The sequence below is a fragment of the Mesoplodon densirostris genome, chromosome 2, assembly GCF_025265405.1.
Source record: "Mesoplodon densirostris isolate mMesDen1 chromosome 2, mMesDen1 primary haplotype, whole genome shotgun sequence".
Lineage (NCBI taxonomy): Eukaryota > Metazoa > Chordata > Mammalia > Artiodactyla > Ziphiidae > Mesoplodon > Mesoplodon densirostris.
In genome coordinates, this window is record NC_082662.1 from 126445311 (window position 1) to 126464559 (window position 19249).

Genomic DNA, 19249 nt, shown 5'->3' on the forward strand with positions numbered 1-19249 from the left:
TCTGCATTCAATCTGTTACAATATCACACATGTAGCTTTTGAAAAACTCCAATATACACTTGTGAAAAATGAGAATGAAAATAGCAAATACTGTCTCAGATTTTTTATGAAAATAGTTTTGATTTCACAGACCCCTGAAAGAGTCCTGCGGATACACAGGGGTATCCAAACCATTTTGAGAACTACTTACTTACATCAATCCTATGTGGCAAATGTAAAAACTGAGGCACAGAGAGAATAAATAAATTACAGTCACAAAGCTAGGAATGAACCCAGAAAGTCTGATTCTAATCCCCAGGGTTGCCCCTCAGAGCCAGGAGGAAAGCAGCAGGGGTCCATTTCATAATGTTTTACATAATGATTAAAAAAAACCCACTAGCTGCCTGGCAGTCACAATACCAGACCTCCACTCCACCTAATGTGCTAAAATTTCAAATTAAATCTTTTAATTCATGCAAAGCAGAGGTAAGGGGTGCTAGTCTGCCCTTCAAGGGAAACAGCATCACTTGAGGGATCAAGCACCTTAGGGCAGGAATAGCCAAATGCCCTGCAAGCTTCTCAAGGAACAGCTGTCTCTTCCAAACCGAGCTATTATGTCTGTCTCTGGAACTCTTACTCCATTCAGACCTCTCCTTACACCATTCAATCTACACAGAATACTGCCTTCAATTCTTAATTAAAATTTTCAAAAAGAAGAGTAATAAAGAGACTCGTTCTATCAGATAGTAAAGCATACTATAAATTGATAGCAATTAATATAGGATTGTCCTAGTATATATGATCGGGAGGTAAGGCAATAGATCAGAATACATAGCCTAAATTAGACTGAATTATAGAAAATGCAGTACGTTATAAAGGGGATCTAATAATTCAAGAAGTCAATAAACTGAACTGTTTAGCAATTTGAAACAAAATCTATTTAGACCTTCACTTTTAATCATATGCCAAAATAAATTCTAGCTAGATACACTGTTTTTACAAATAGAGGAGCCTGCAGAGGCTGGGCAAGGCAGGACCAGACCTTATTCAGCACTGCATCCCCAGGCCTCTCCCAGGGCTGTGGTACAGCTGCCCCAAACAGAAGAACCTAATTTGAGTTTCAACTCTGTGGCTAGTCTACTGTTCGAGCTTGGGCAAGTCATTCTGCTTCTTGGTCCTTAATTTCTGATTTATGAAGAGTGGAGAGTAATGATACCTGCAGCATGAGAACACTCACTGTAAACTTTAAAGGGCTATACAAATTAGCAGAAGTATAGACTAGAAACTGCATTCATCCATGTTCCTACCACTCAGATATGCTTAGCATTCATATTTTAGTGCTAAAAACAATGCCAATTTTCTTAGTAACTTTATTTTATAAAGTAGACATTTTAAGAACATACACTTTTCCTCGGGGCCTCGGTACAATTATTTTAATTCTGAATGGGTAAAAGATGCATCCCCTAAACATGTTTATTTCCCCTGAATTGGCCCTTCTATCAAAAAAAGGCCTGGCATCACTGCTCTAAGGGATTTGGGAAATTTTCTCCTCACTGCTACTTTCAGGAAGCCTCAAAGCAGGAGATGAGCCCATGAAGTCCATGAAGGGTGGGGTGGAGGGGAGCAGGGAGGGAGGGGGCGACACAGCCCAGCAAGACACCGAATTAGAGAAATGCTGACATGACCTTGAGCAAACTATTTACCTTCTCCTAGTCTCCAAAAACTGGAGATGCCAACCCTTACTGTACCAATAAAAAGACTAAAATGAGGTAATGTACACAAAAACCCTTAGCACCCAACTACAAGTAGACATCAGAGAGCAAGGCTTGAGTAAATGCTGGTTCCCCTTCTCTGTTTCCCCTCTCTTTCATAAAGCTATCCTGGTTCTTCTTGCACTCCCCTGACTTCTCTGACAATACCCCTCCTCTCCTTCCCCAGGAGAACCCTTCCGCTCCAGTGAGAGGTCTGAGGTAAAGGCACGTGCCATCCATATATTTAGTTATTCAACTTGCAGGCAAGAGTCGCAAGCTCCCCAGCCCATCCCAAACCCTATCAACCACCACTACTGTCCCACCCAGTTTCCCGCTAGGATACTCACACTGCGGAGTGTCATTCACAATGCATACAGTGAGGCTGGTGCCACTTGGAGCTGTACAGTGCTCAGCCCTGCACTTTACCCTCACACTTCCCCGACAATGGCTGAGCCAAGCCTCCCACAAGGCCGACTATAGTTGCAGTGCTGGAAGTTAACTCCATTCTCTACCCTATCCACTGCAGTAAAGCCCATAAACATAGTTGAGGTACCAAACAAAACTTTGTAAGGTGTTACTATAAGGTAATGGAGCTGGCTGCACTTATCACTCTCCTTTCCTGTAATCACACCTTGTACCTTCAGGTGTGAGAAACTAAGGAATACATATACAGTCAGCCCTCCGTATCCATGGGTTCCACATCCGAAGATTCAACCACCCACAGATCTAAAATACTGGGAGAAAAAAACGCAGAAAGTTCCAAAAGCAAAATCTGAATTTGCCACATGCCACGGGCAACTATTTTCATAGCATTTACACTGTATTAGGTACTATAAGTAATCAGAGATTATTTAAAATATACGGGAGGGACTTCCTGGTGGCGCAGTGGTTGAGAGTCCGCCTGCCACTGCAGGGGACACAGGTTCGCACCCTGGTCCGGAAGATCCCACATGCCACGGAGCAACTAAGCCCAAGTGCCGCAACTACTGAGCCTGCACTCAAGAGCCCGTGAGCCACAACTACTGAAGCCCGCACACCTAGAGCCCGTGCTCTGCAACAAGAGAAGCCACCACAATGAGAAGCCCACATATCGCAACAAAGAGTAGCCCCCGCTCACCACAACTAGAGAAAGCCCGCGTGCAGCAACGAAGACCTAATGCAGCCATAAATAAACAAACAAACAAATAAATTTATGTATAAAAAATAAAATATACAGGAGGATGTAGGTAGGTAATATGCAAATTCTATGCCACTTTTTATAAGGGGTTTGAGCATCCCTAGATTTTGGTATCCTCGAGGGGTGAGGGGTTGGGGGTGAGTCGGGGAGGAGTCGGGGTGTGCCTTGGAACCAATCCCTTGTACATACCGGGGGACGACTGTAGCTGCAATTTGTCATACATAAAACCTCCTATTGTTCATTCAGTTTAGCTCATATTTAAAGCACTTAGTCCTGGGAGTTCCCTGGCAGTCCAGTGGTTATGACTCTGCGCTTTCACTGCCAAGGGGCTGGGTTCAATCCCTGGTCGGGCAACTAAGATCCCACAAGCCACGCGGGGGGGAAAGAAAAGCACTTAGTCACTTCCAACTGTTTTGTTGGCCTCTGTACTACTAGTTTCTGACTCTTGAGATTGTGATCCCATCAAATACTCCTCATTCACCTTGGTCTCCTGGAACAATGGTTTCATTGCCTTTCTTTGATGTACATATGTGGCATAGATTCTACAGCTTCTGTTTTATGCATGTATAATCTCCTCTACCTTTTGCCTCTTCTTTTTTCACACTATTTTTTGTCTCCTGTCCTCCATTCTAGACCTACCAGCATTCATGTCTTTTTCTCATCTTTTTATGTTCTTTTGTTTTGGTTCTTTTGGTTATTTTACTTAAGGAGTGTATCATGTTTAAGTATTATTAATCTTTCTTTGTAATATCACGTTCATAGCTTGATTACACATACCTATGTATTTTATTTTATTTTTTAATTTATTTATTTATTTTTGGCTGTGTTGGGTCTTCATTGTTGCGCGTGGGCTTTCTCTAGTTGTGGCGAGCAGGGGCTACTCTTCCTTGCGGTGCGTGTGGTTCTCAGTGCAGTGGCTTCTCTTGTTGCAGAGCATGGGCTCTAGGCACATGGGCTTCAGTAGTGTGGCTCACGGGCTCTAGAGCGCAGGCTCAGTAGTTGTGGCACACGGGCTTAGCTGCTCTGCAGCATGTGGGATCTTCCCGGACCAGGGATCAAACCTGTGTCCCTTTCAATGGCAGGTGGATACTTACCCACTGAGCCACCAGGGAAGTCCCCATACTTATGTATTTTAAAAGCAAATTCTATTCATTCACTCAACAAATATATACCAAGTGCCAACTATGTGTCTAGTACTAAAGCTATAGTAGAGTTAGCCTCACTCACAGAATATAATCTGTAGGTTAGAATAGGCAATGTGGATATATATTCTTTCCACCAGATTATGAAGAATAAGAAACAGTACTGATCTGAAGCAACAGAAAAGACCTTTTACAGGGTACAGAAAAATAAGTACTTTAAATAGCATAATAAGTCCAAAGAATGTAAAAAGAAGAGAATGAACCCTCCTCTACTTTACAAGTTGTATCAGCAATTTAGAATTAGAAGAAAACATTTCCAAACCTCACATCCACTGTATTATTTGACTCATGGTCAAATACTTCAAAAGCTTCTTTGATTTTTTTGTGAAATTCTGCTACTGTTATCTCTGCAAAAGAAAAAGTAAATAAAAATTATTTTTTAACTTTAAATTCAAAACAAAAATTTCAATAACTAGAAATTCTAGGAAGGAAGAACATGACAGAACTCCTTCCTAATATTTTTTATTGGTGGGGGGAGAGGCTATGTAGGAGAATGTCTTTAAGCTTAGGAGAGGCATGCCGAACTCTTTAAGAGTGAAATGTTACGATGTTTGCAATTTACTTTTCTCCCCCCTTCCCAATATTCTTAATGTATCATTTGGCATGTTTAACTTCCTCTAGAGATCTCAAAGAACGGAGCTTTTTTAAAAACTTTTTCACTGAGGCATAATACACAAACAAGAAAGTACCAAAGGGGCACTGATCTCAAGTACACAGCTTACTGAGTTTTTATATATGTATATAGTCATAGAGCTGAACTACAACCCAGATCAAGATATAGAACATTTCCAGCACCAGTCTATCTTCCATCTCAGTTTGGGTAGATCCTAGCCTGAGAAGCAGAAGGAATCCAATGCCACAGATATTGTGTTTCTCTAGCGTGTCCACCTGTCTTGCTTTACTCTATGCTTGAGGAGGTTGGAAATTGGGGAGTGGGAGGCATACAAAAGCAACATGTTACACTCGCTCAAAAAACTTTCAAACTAGTTTTGAGACTAAAACTTACTTAGATGAAACAATTAAAACGTCATTTATTCAGTAAATATTGATTGAGTACCTACTATGTACTACACACTATTCTAAGTGCTACGGTTAGAGCAAGGAACAAAATAGACAAAAAATCCTGCCTCTGTGGAGCTATTTTGTGCGTGGTGGGGGAGATACATAAGCTTATACACACTTGGTAAAATACACAGTAAGTCAAATGGTGCTAGAAAAAATAAAGCAGGGAAGGGACCCGGGCGCTGGCAATGTGGGTAGGGGAGAATGGGATGGGATGGTGGTTTGGGAAGGCCTACCTAAGTGATAAGGTGACATCTGCACAGACCAGAAGGAGGAGAAAGAGCCAGCCTTGTAAATATCTGCAGGAAGAGTTTTTAGTCAGAGAGAACAAGAAAGGCAGAATGGTAGGAAATAAGGTCAGAACAGTATGAGTTTGGGGGTGGGGACAGATTCTATAAGGGCTCTGCAGGCTACTTTAAGGACAGTGTCTTGTACTTTGAAAGAGATGAGAAACCACTGGAGGGTTCTAAGCAGCAAAGTGACATGGTCTGGCTTCTATTCACTTTGGCTATTATGTTAGGAATACCCTGGAAAGGAACAAGGGTGGAAGAAAAGAGACCAGTTAGGAGGATATTGCTATATTCTTTTTTTTTTTTTTTTTTTTTGCGGTACGCGGGCCTCTCACTGTTGTGGCCTCTCCCGTTGCAGAGCACAGGCTCCGGACGCGCAGGCTCAGAGGCCATGGCTCATGGGCCCAGCCACTCCGTGGCATGTGGGATCTTCCCGGACCGGGGCACGAACCCGTGTCCCCTGCATCGGCAGGCAGACTCTCAACCACTGAGCCACCAGGGAAGCCCTGCTATATTCTAGATGAGAGAATATTGTACTTACTATTTGAAAAATAATTTTTCTAGAAAAAGTGGAAAGGGAGAGACTAAACATGAGTTTAGATAATTATTTTAATTATAAATATATTCCCTTTACCCTAACATAACCACTAACATAACATTTTGCTGTATTCTCCTTTCTTCGTACACAACCTTTTATAACTACCATTCATTCTCCTAACTGCTTCACTGAAATGTTTTATTTTTCCAGGTTGCAACATAACCTTCAATTCTGAACAGTACCAAAGGAATGTAACAATTTATTGATACTGTTAATTTTTCTTTATTATAATAAATAACATGGCAGCAAACTTCTACTAGTTTAATAAGCAAGTAAATGTTATCACATTATTTAAATTTACAGCTCTTTGCTTACAAGTAAGTCTAAATAATGATCCTTTATGCTTGTTTACCACCTCTATTTTCTATGTTATGAATTGTCTGTTCATGTTCTCTGCTCATCCCTACTACGATCTTCTGTTTTTTCTTAACAATTTGTATGAGCTCTTTAAATAATAAAGACTTAACCCTATGTCATGATTACTGAAAACAATTTTCCAGGCAATTGTTTTCATTTGTTTTCCTAAAATGAAAACAGTTCCATCTCCTTTATGATCACCAAAATCACACATGATTACTGAAGAAAAAAAAAATGAAAGAAGTTTAGACTAAGTAAAAACCACTTCAAATCCTACCAAGCAGAGTTAACTACTCTTAATGTTGTCCTCTAATCTAATTTTTCACTCAACAATAAACTGTGAGCATCTTTTTATTCTCAAAAAAAATTTATTACATTATCATTTTTAGTGTCTGACATTCCATTATAGAACTTTATCATAATTTATTAAACCAACTCCCTAATTGTAGACATTTAGGTAGTTCCCAATTTTTTTGTTTTTACAATAATTCTTGAGTGAACCATTCTTCCCAATTCGTCTTTGTGCATTTGTCTTATTATCTCGCTGAAATACAGTAAGTTGAATTTGTGTTAGATATTGGGAAGGCTCTTATTAGTCTTAATAGTACCTTGGGAAAATCTCACTGGTTATATAATACTGCCATTGCACAAAGCTGATGTTTGCTTTTTAAATTTAAGATTATTTTTTAAAGTACATTATCTTTTATTTTTATTTTAGTCACATCTGTTAAGATTTCTTCTCATCCTTTCAAGTTTAGAAATATATCCTTTGAAAGGACCACCAAAAGAGGGAGAAAATCATCCTTTTTCTATAGGTTTGGTGAATACTCAATTCTATTTTCTTCTTTTTAAAAATACACTTACACTTAAATCCATCTGAAAGTTATTCTGTCATGATTCAAAGTGAAAGATTAATTTCTAATCTTATTTTAGTAATTTCTAATTTACTAAGCACTTGAGTTCTTTCCTCCTACTTTATAATGTGTTATAATCCTTTATGTGATGGAGACTAGTTCTATTGATTGTCTATTCTATCAATTCCATTCTGAATTGCATTTCTAGTCTTACACCATTAACATCCTATTTTACTTATTACCACTGTTATTGGTCTTTTTTTAAGGAATGTTCTTTAATATTCTCACCCGTGTATTCTTCCGAATGAAATTTAGAAATCCAAATAAAATTTAGAAATTCCAAATAAAACACCATTGGGAGTTTTATTGCTATTGCAATGAAGCTATATGCTGAGAAAGAATTAACATTTTAAAATAGTTTTCAGACTTCCCTGGTGGTGCAGTGGTTAAGAATCCGCCTGCCAATGCAGGGGACATGGGTTCGAACCCTGGTCCGGGAAGATCCCACATGCCACGGAGCAACTAAGCCTGTGTGCCACAACTACTGAGCCTGCGCTCTGAAGCCCGTGTGCCATAACTACTAAGCCCGCGAGCCACAACTACTGAAGCCCACGCACCTAGAGACCGTGCTCCGCAACAAGAGAAGCCACTGCAATGAGAAGCCCGCCCACCACAATGAAGAGTAGCCCCCTCTCGCCACAACTAGAGAAAGCCCGTGCGCAGCAACAAAGACTCAACACATCCAAAAATTAAAATAAATAAAAATTTTAAAAGTCTTTGAGATATTCTAAAGAAACTTGTTAACTTTAATGTAGCATTTTCCAAATTTACTGGATCATGGAATCTCCTTTTTCCAATTGTCGTCTGTCAGGAATAAATAATCCTTTAATTGACATTTGGAACTTCCCTAACTCAGGAATCCTCACCCACTGGACACAGGTATGATGTGAATGGATTACAGGGGCATCCGAAAATACTGATCCTCTCATTTCTCAGTGTGGCCAGGTCGAGGTTGGGCAGCAAAACACAACTATTCCAGGGTTTCCTAGCAGGAGGCTCAAAGCAGTACAGGATCTGATGGCAAGCCCCTTGGTCACACAGGTGGCAAGCACAACAAATGCTATCAGGTACCCACTGCTCCACACTTGCCATGAAGGTGATCTACCACATGGGCTCCTATTTCAGAAGCCAGAAATCAAATGCACCACTGCTCACCATGGACAAGGAACCCATGGAGCCACAGGAATAGTTCGTGTTCCACATGCCCATGGAACATAATATGCAATCCAGTGTTGGGACTGAAGAGGCTTGTGGCTCTAAGAAACAGCCCCCAATCCTTATCTTCACATATATTGGCTAATTCTATCCCTGTGCAGCTGATGTGCCCTTTTAGTATCAGCCAAGCCTGCTTCATGGCTCTAGCAACAATACATGTTATATAAATTAAATCTTCACCATTATTTTTAAATAACTGATATGAGAAAGTTCAACTGGATTAAAAAACCATTTGCATTATATCACAAAATTTTCTAAGTTATATTTATTAATTAAAGAAGGAGTTTTTGACAGAAACAAACTCACAGATATAGAGAACAAACTAGTAACTAGTGGTTATCAGTGGGGAGAGGGAAAGGGTGAGGGGTGAGACAGGGCTATGGGATTGAGAGGCACAAACTACTATGTATAAAATAAGTAAGCAGCAAGGATATATTATACAGCACAGGGAAATATGCCATTATTTTGTAATAACTTTAAATGGAGTATAATCTATAAACACTGAATCACTATGTTGTACACCTGAAACTAATGTAATATTTTAAATCAACTACACTTCAATTTAAAAAGGATACATTTTTGAGATTATAAATATAATTTCAACTGTTTTAAATTTTTTAGTGGTTGAGAAAAATACTTTTACATTTTTACATAAAGTTTCCCATTGGTAATAAACTATCAAAAATTGAGGAGCTTATATTTAAAAATCTGATGAGGAACTGAAAAAAGTCATCCCTCGAATCCACAGGGAGATTGGTTCCAGGACCCACGGATACCAAAATCCGAGGACACTCAAGTTCCTTATATAAAATGGCGTAGTATTTGCATATAACCTACACACATCCTGCCATATATGCTAAATCACCTCTAGATTACTTATAATATCTAATATAATGTAAATGCTATATAAGTAGTTGTTGGGCACACTGCAAATTCAAGTTTGAATCTGAAATTGAAAGCTTCGTATTGTAAACAACTCTATACCCATCACCTGTATCAAACTATGACTAATATTTTGCTGTTTTTTGTTTCTTCCCTATGTCTCTGTCTCTAAGTAAATTGCAGACATTACAATTATTCATCCCTAAATACTTCAACATGCATCTCCTAAAAATAAGGACATCCTCCTACGTAACCCCAATATAATTATGACATCCTTAAAAATTAACAAAAATTCACTAAAATCATCTAATATCTATTCAATATATAAATTTCTAAATTGTACCATAATGTCTTTTTTATAGTTATTTTTTCAACTTACACTCTAATTAAAGTTTATGTACTACATTTGGTTTTAATATTTTTTGGTCTCTTTTAAACTACCACAGTCCTTCATCCTTCCCTAGTCTCCTATCCCCCTATGAAATTAGCTTGTGGAAGAGACCAGGCTATGCAATGTCTTAGAAAATGTCCTACATTCTGGCCTTGTCTGATAGCAGTTCTTGTTTCACCTTCATGTTAAAAAACTACTTCTCCATTAAGTTTCATTCCTTCAGGACATATCACCTGCTACGCCTTCTCACTGCTATCTTTTACTGATTCTCTGATCACTTTCCTCCAAATTTATCACCCCAACTAATTCAGTTTCCAACAACCCATCCTCACAGTTCTATTTGATCATCAACACCTTTTGATTCCACTTATTAAATTCTTTTAAAATCTGTCTCTCTCCTTCCATTTCCACTGCCACTGCTTAAGTTTAGACCTTCATCACTTCTGAATTGGATTAATACAGTCACTTCCTGTCTTTTTGCCTTTAGCCTCTTTTTTCTCCATTCCCATTCCATCCTTCAAACCATAGTCCACATTTTGCTAGAATGATCTTTCTAAAACAAAACTTTGCTCATATGACTTCCTGGTTTAAAATCTTTCAATGGTTCCCAAGGTCTTTAAAAAAAAAAAACATTCAGTCTCCTTAATCAGGTGCACAAATCCCTTTACAATCTTGCCCCCTTTTTATCTCAAACATTTCTCAGCACGTTCCCATACAGATTCTCCACCTTGAAAATCTTTGTAGTTTTTCAATTAATATGTTTTTCATTGTCATTGTGATTGATAGTCCTTCTGTATGGAACAGTCCTCTCCTTTTTCCGGGCTAATTCTACTCATCATTCAGGCAGTTTAAGAGTAACACACACCTTTCTGAAGGCTACCCTCATCCTCTTTTTCAATTAGGTACCCTCCTATGTAATCATGTAGCATCCATGATATCTCTATTATAATATTATATCAAACTATGTTGTAATCAGTGGTTTACTTATTTGTCTCCCCTTCCATACTTGTAAACACCTTGAGAACAACTTTGACACTGCCTGGAACATACTAAAATCTCAATAAATGCTTACTAAATAGTTAATAAATGCATGTGAGATAATCCATATCCCATTTGGTTATGACAATTCACAATTTCCCTTTTTGGTGTTTTGTTGGGTATTAACAGAATTATATTTATTTCCTTCATACAATGAAACTAGGTAACGTTTATTTTTTTTCTATGTTATAGAACAATTTGTATAACAAGAGAATTATCTGTTGGGTAAAAATTGGCAGGGAAAGAATTAAGGTAGTATAACAAAATGACAGACAGTAAAATGCAGTGGTTGACAAATTCAGCAATGTATTAAAAGGATAACACATCATGACCAAGTGGGATTTATTCCAGGGAAACAAGACTGGTTCAACATACAAAAATCAATCAAAGTTACATACCACTTTAATAGAATGAAGGCAGAAAAGCCACATGATTAGGACAATTGATATAGAAAAAGCATTTGACAAAAATTCAACACCTTTTCATGATAATAATATTCAGAAAACTAGGAACAGAAGGAAACTTCCTCAACATGATAAAGGCCTTATATGAAAAACCCACAGCTAATATCATTTTCAATGCTGAAAGACAAAGCTTTTCCTGTAAGATCAGGAATAAGACAAAGATGCTCTCTTTTACCTCTTCTATTCAACATAGTATTGGATGTTCTAGCCAGAGGATCTGGGCAAGAAAAAGAAATAAAAGGCATCCAAGTCGGAAAGGAAGAAGTAAGATCATCTCCGTTCACAGATGATATAATCTTATATGTAGAAAACCCTGAGTCTGCCCCAAAAAACCCAAAAAACAAACAAACAAAAACAAACAAACAAAACCTGATAGAGCTAATAAACACATTCAGCAAAGTTGCAGGATATAAAATCAACACACAAAAATCAGTCACATTTCAATAAAAATTTCAATGGCTCACGGGCCCAGCCACTCCACAGCATGTGGGATCTTCCCGGATCGGGGCACGAACTCGTGTCCCCTGCATCAGCAGGCGGACTCTCAACCACTGTGCCACCAGGGAAGCCCTGTGGGATCTCTTTTATAAGAGCGCTAATCCCATACATGAATGACCTAATCACTTGCCAAAGGCCCCAACTACTAATACCATCACTTTTGGGAGTTAGGATTTCAACATATGAATCTGGTGGGGGACACAAAAATTCAGACCATAGCACTAGCACCTACAGTATCTTGTTGAAAAGGTATGGTGAGATGGGACATCCTTGCCTTGTTTCTGATCTTAGTGGGAAAGCTTCAAGTTTCTCACCATTAAGTCTGATGATGTTAGCTGTAGATTTTTGTAGATGTTCTTTATCAAGTGGAGGCAGTTCCCCTCTATTCCTAGTTTACTGAGAGTTTTTAACATGAATGGGTGTAGGATTTTGTCAAATGTTTTTTCTGCATCTATTGATATGAACGTGTGATTGTTCTTTTTTAGTCTGTTGATGTGATGAATTACATTAATTGACTTTTGAATGTTGAAGCAGCCTTGCATACCTGGGATAAATCCCACTTGGTTGTGGTGTATAATTCTTTTTATATATTGTTGGATTTGATTTGTTAATATTTTGTTGAGGATTTTCCCATCTATGTCCATGAGAGATACTGGTCTGTAGTTTTCTTCCCTTATGATGTCTTTATCTGGTTTTGGTATTAGGGTAATGCTGACCTCATAGAATGAGTTGAGAAGTATTCCCTCTGTTTCTATTCTCTGAAAGAGATTATAGAGAAGTGGTATAATTTCTTCCTTAAATGTTTGGTAGAATTCACCAGTGAACCCATCTGGGCCTAGTGCTTTCTGTTTTGGAAGGTTATTAATTATCGATTCAATTTCTTTAATAGATATAGGCCCATTCAGATTGTCTACTTCTTCTTGTCTAAGAGACAAAAAGTAAAACGGTGGTTGTGGGGGCGGGGAGGATTACGGGAGGGATTGGGGGGTGGGCATTGGAGATGGGGAGATATTGTCTAATGGGTAAAAGTTTCTGTCCGTTATGATGAAAAAGTTCTGGGGATGGACAGTCATGATGGTTGCACAGCAATGTGAATGTACTTAATGTCACTGAACTGTATGTACACTTAAAAATGGCTGTGAAGGGCTTCCCTGGTGGCGCAGTGGTTCAGGGTCCACCTGCTGATGCAGGGGACACGGGTTCGTGCCCCGGTCCGGGAAGATCCCACGTGCCGTGGAGCGGCTGGGCCCGTGAGCCATGGCCACTGAGCCTGCGCATCCGGAGCCTGTGCTCTGCAACGGGAGAGGCCACAGCAGTGAGAGGCCCGCGTACCACAAAAAAAAAAAAAAAAAAAAAAAAAAAGGCTGTGAAAAATTTCACATTACGTATATTTTTGTCACAATAAAAAAAAATAGCATCATCTTCATAAGTTTGGTTAATGATTCCATTCATTAAAATGTGTAAAGAATTTAGATTAATGCCTGATCCATATTAAGAGCTATATATGTATTAGATACTAATTATTGTGGTTGAATCTGGGCTTAAAGAAGTTTCTGTTTCAAAATATTGTATCACAGGATCAAGGCTCTTCAAACTGATGAGCCTAGCATGAATGAAGTCTTACAGAGGAAAACAATTTATTTAAAACCTTCAAATAGTCTATTATTTAAATAGATTAAAATAAGGCAAGGTTGGCTTTTTTTAATACAATTACTCTGACAGACTCCAACAGTCATATTGGTAGCTGACAATGCTACCTGAAAGAGTAAACCCAGAGCTCAAGAAGAAAATAGCACCTATGGTATTTCAAAACAAGTAAGAAAAACAGATCTTAAATAGAGTAGACATCACAGTAAATAATACACTTCATTCTAATTTAAATGTCTTGTTGGTTATAAAATTAAAGGGCATACATGTTTTAGAGACTAAAATGGGTTTAACAATTCTAATACTCCTTCTGAATACTATTATCCAAGGTTCCAGGTAGTTAAGCCAACCAACAAGCTAAAACAAAAGCATCACTTTCCCTTTCTTGCCCTTTTCTTACTAGTGATCTTTTTTTTTAAGTATCCCTGACTTCTTTTATTTATTTAGATTCTTCATCTTGAAAATAAAAAAGGCAGACTGTGTATATTACTGCCAAAATATAAGATCTGGCCTCATCATACAAGGCTAAAATACCATGGTAACAAGTCAGAAAGCTATTAAACTATTTTCATGTTAACAGTCTAATGGAAGCTTTAAAAAGTTTTACTGTTGTCAGAAAAAATATAATTAAACTATTTGAATTAAATGAAAGTACAACAATGTGTCTTTGCAACAATGGATGTGAATGCTTGCCAAAAATATTTGGCAACTTACATTGTTCAAATCAATATTTCAAAACAACAATGGAAATAATGTCTTTGATTTTAAAATATTTTATGGAAAAATAACTTTTATCAGGAAAAAAATCTTTAGGATTATTAGAATATAACAAATGAGGTACTTAAGAAAATGATTATGTTTTAAGAAATAGATTTTTTACCTGTAAGTTTATTAAAATTAAATGTAATGTGATCAAGTGTGTTATCATGAATTTTTAAAAATTCCTTGGTAATCAAAGTACTTCTCTCTATAAATTTGTGTATATGTAACATTATTGTAAGTTGGTACTAATTTAACTTAAGTTGGCCCATCATGTGTTCATTAGTTATTAACACACCAGATTAAGATTTTAGGCAAACTTTTGAGAAACTTCCATGAAGTGTTTGGCTGATGACATATTTAGGTCATTAGAGAAAAAAAAAATCAATTACAAACCTCAGAATGTAGAATGGAAAGAAAAGTTAGAAGTCATGTAGCCCTTTCAACTAATGGGAAAATTCCCTCTGAAATGTGTTTACGTGGTCATGGATCAGGGTTTGGTTTATTGTTCTCTACTGTTGACTAATCACTTATTTTTGTTTTTGTTTTTGTTTTTAAGAAGCATTGCATTGACCAAGGCTACCATTAATGAAAAATGTGTTCACATAGGTCTTAAAAAAGAAACAAAAAAAGATCCATACACAGTCCTCCTTCATAAGGCACAAAGTCTCATTTAAACTTAACTCTTTATTAGTTATATCAATAGAAAAGTAAAGTCATAATTCATAAATGTGCTCTGGAAATAACAAATCTCTTGCTATAGAATATGTTTAAACTATAACTTTAACATATGTCAAAAAATGCTTGGGAATTCCCTGGCAGTCCAGTGGTTAGCACTTGGTACTTCCACTTTCGTGGACTGGGTTTGATCCCCGGTTGAGAACTAAGATCCCATGTGTGGCACAGCCAGGAAAAAAAAAAAAAAAAAAAGCTTGGTTGATAATCCAAGTAATTCTGTCTATTTAATTCATGGTTACATCTAACTCAATATCACAAACGTTATCTCAAAAATTAAATAAAGCTAAAATATAATATGTAACTTTTCAGTAAGGTATATGCAATTTTGTGAAGCTTGGGGAAAATATTAACAAGAATATATTTAATTTCACAGAAATGTCATGTTCAGCAGGTGTTCTAAAAAATGTTACTTTTTATAGAGTGCCCATTTAGCAAAATATGGAATGACCATATGTGGAAATAAGCAGTTGTACAAGATGGTCAGATGATGAAATAATATCAGAAATACTAGTTAACAAGCACATTTGTATAACATAACAACTGTAATATATGTCAGAGTATCTTATGTATTTTTAAATATATTGTATACTGATGGAAGGTTTATCTATTTTGATAAAATAAGAATGTTAGCAGTATTTTTAAGAGTGTCAACAAACAGGAATACTTTTTTCAATTGTTGTGTACCCTCCATTTCCCATGAATTCTTAATACTAATTAACTGTGCTTTAAAAAATCATATCCTTGCTCTTCCCGCCATCTTTCCATGCCGCCATAATGGTGCGTATCAATGTCCTGGCTGATGCTCTCAAAAGTATCGACAATGCCGAAAAGAGAGGCAAACAACAGGTTCTTATTAGGTCGTGCTCCAAAGTCATTGTCAGGTTTCTTTTTTTTTTTTTTTTTTTTTTTGCGGTACGCGGACCTCTCACTGTTGTGGCCTCTCCTGTTGCGGAGCACAGGCTCCGGACGCGCAGGCTCAGCAGCCATGGCTCAAGGGCCCAGCCGCTCCGCGGCATGTGGGATCTTCCCAGACCGGGGCACGAACCCGTGTCCTCTGCATCGGCAAGCGGACTCTCAACCACTGTGCCACCAGGGAAGCCCCGTCATCAGGTTTCTAACTGTGATGATGAAGCATGGTTACATTGGTGAATTTGAAATCATCGATGATCACAGGGCTGGGAAAATTGTTGTGAACCTCACAGGCAGGCTAAGTGTGATCAGCCCCAGGTTTGATGTGCAACCCAAAGTTCTAGAAAAATGGCAGAATAACCTGCTCCCATCCCGTCAGTTTGGTTTCAGTGTACTGACAACCTCAGCTGGCATCATGGACCATGAAGAAGCAAGACGAAAACACACAGGAGGGAAACTTGGATTCTTGTTCTAAGGATGTAATACATACGTGCAAATAAAATGCCTCAGAGAACAACAAAAAAAATCATATCCTTTATGTTAACTTTGGTCAATTATTTTTCTCTTCCTTAAAAAGTAATTCAAAGTAACAAGAAACAAAATTGTACTACAGTTTCAAAAAAGAAACTAAAAAGCATAAGGAAGAGTTCAAGTTTTTGCTCCTTTACTTCCTTATAATTGGATGTAACTAGAAGAGAGATTGCAAGGTGGGGACAAACTCGACATTATTAAGGGTCGTTTTTAGTAAGACATATTAAAGGAATTTGGATTTTATTCTAAGGGCAATAGGTATCAAGTTAGGATTTATAAAGTATGGAGTATCAGGCTAGATTTATAATCAAGGAAGATCACTCTTGCTGCTAGGAGGAAAACTCAACTGGAAGCAAAGAAATGGTTAGAAGATTCACACAGTGATCCAGAGAATAGATGATGAATGTATCCTCACTGTGCCCTATGCTTCCCCATAACTTTGTAATTGTTTGACTGTTCCCCCCACCCAGGGACGCCGACCCCCATTAGACTGTAAACTCAGTGAAGTCAGAGGCTTCATCTGTTCTCATCACGTTTATAACCCCAGGCCATAGCACAAAGCAGACACATAGTGGGTACTTAGTGCTCAATAAAAGTTGTTATATGAATGATTAAATGATTTAAAAATAAAGAATAACCACATAGATGCTAAACTTAATGAAAATAAGCATTGCATTCTATAGCTCAGACAAGCTTCTAGTCTTTCTCTCCTAATCACCTGTGACTACAGATATACACCACCATATTTAGCCACATTTGAGAACTTAAATACAGCAATTATATATTCTTGAAAGAATGAAGAAGATGATGGGAAAGAAACAGTAGTTCAGATAATTTCAGATGGTGTTTCCAGAATAAGTTAGTTACTAACTGGAGGCTTAGAGTGAAAAGGGTAAAGGAGAGCCCATGTTTGTTTCATTCATTAGTTTATTCATTTACTCAACAAATATTTGTTGAACATCCCTTATATACTAGGCACTGTATTCTTTAAAATATTTATAAATAATGTAGTCCATACACTCTGGACTCACTACTCAGATCCCATCTTTGCCAAGCTACTATGTAACCTTGCACAAGTTGCTTAACCTCTCTGTGCCCTAGTCCTCAATCTGTACAATGGAGCTAATGAGAGTTACCTATTCCATAGAGCCGCCATGGGCATTAAATGCTTTATGTAAAGTGTTGGGCACATAGTAAGCACTCAAAAACATAAGCTATTTTTATTCTGTTACATTGGGAATTTGTAACTTGGGGATTGCCTTTACTTTGTATCCTAAAATGTGAAATATGGAACATTTTAGCTTCATTTGCAGAATGGGTATGGAGAATAGGTTTGAACAAATTTTATACATGTAATATATATCGGATCCAAGGGTTTTATATACATGATTTTATCTAAAAGCTAGAGCTCTGGAATCAGAGAGAACTGGCTTGAATCCACAAGGTCATACTAGCTACAGCAAATTACCAAATTTCCCTAAGGCTCAGTTTCCTCATATATAAAGTGGGGGCGACGGTGATGATCATGATGATGATGACAACTACCTTGCAACACTGCTGTGAGGATTAAAGGGAACAACGTATATAGAGACTCTGGCACACAAGAGTGCTTCGTAGGTGTGAGCTGCTATAATTATTTCCCACAAAAATCATCTGGATTAGGCATTAATATCCTTATCTTAATGATGATGTTACTGAGGCTTAAAAAAGTTAAATAAGTGACTTGAGGGCAAATATCTAGTAAATGAGAAATTAAAGATTCAAGCCTAAGTCTGTATGGCTTCAAAGATTCTATTCTTTTAGCTACATTACTCTTCTTCTCATTGCTTTTAAAAACTTGCTTAGGTTACAAATAAATATTATCATATACAAGAGTTGGCATTTAAGATTGATATATCTGTAATTCTGCATAATAGGAAGCTTTGAATCTTTGAAATGTTTTTATGTGTAAGTTTTATAATGCTTGTAAGAGTTGTAAAAAAAAGACACAACAAATTGTATAATTTTACATTAATATATGGCACAATGAAATAGGACTTAGGGGTCCTAAGTTTTTGTTTCCTACTCAAGATAACTGTTCCAACTGTGACCAGTTTTATAGCCTATTTTTTAACATCTTTATTGGAGTATAATTGCTTTACAATGGTGTGTTAGTTTCTGCTGTATAACAAAGTGAATCAGTTATATATATATATATATATATATATATATATATATATATATATATATATATATATATATCCTCCCTCTTGCGTATTGCCTCCCACCCTCTCTATCCCACCCCTCTAGGTGGACACAGAGCACGGAGCTGATCTCCAATGCTGCTTCCCACTAGCTATCGATTTTACATTGGTACTGTATATATGTCCATGCCACTCTCTCACTTCGTCCCCGCTTACCCTTCCCCCTCCCCATGTCCTCAAGTCCATTCTCTTATGTCTGCGTCTTTATTCCTGTCCTGCACCTAAGTCCTTTTTTTTCCCCCGTAGATTCCATATATATGTGTTAGCATACGGTATTTGTTTTTCTCTTTCTGACTTATCCCACTCTGTATGACAGACTCTAGGTCCATCCACCTCACTACAAATAACTCAATTTCATTTCTTCTTATGGCTGAGTAATATTCCACTGTATATATGTGCCACATCTTCTTTATCCCTTCATCTGTCAATAGACACTTAGATTGCTTCCATGTCCTGGCTGTTGTAAATAGAGTATAGCCTATTTTTAACATGATTCCATCATAGGGTCTTAAAAGTTACAGGTCATGTACATACTACAATGGGGGTTCTAGCCAGACATGAAAGATTGCAAGCAAGTTTTATTTTATTATATTTCTGCTTACCC

General features: G+C 37.5%; 2 protein-coding genes across 2 annotated transcripts in view; one reads left to right on the forward strand and one right to left on the reverse strand.

Annotated features, from left to right (window-relative positions):
* The window catches only part of EFCAB2 (EF-hand calcium binding domain 2), a 128619-nt gene that overhangs the window by 54745 nt on the left and 54625 nt on the right, over positions 1–19249 (reverse strand). The window contains exon 3 of the mRNA XM_060090878.1: positions 4372–4456. Within this exon, the coding sequence (XP_059946861.1) occupies positions 4372–4456 (85 nt within the window). The remainder of the gene's footprint in view (positions 1–4371; positions 4457–19249) is intronic.
* On the forward strand, positions 15734–16346 carry LOC132483124 (small ribosomal subunit protein uS8-like). Its single transcript, XM_060088381.1, has 2 exons — positions 15734–15843; positions 16073–16346. Exons 1-2 carry the CDS (start codon positions 15737–15739, stop codon positions 16344–16346), a joined length of 381 nt encoding a protein of 126 aa, XP_059944364.1. The 5' UTR covers positions 15734–15736.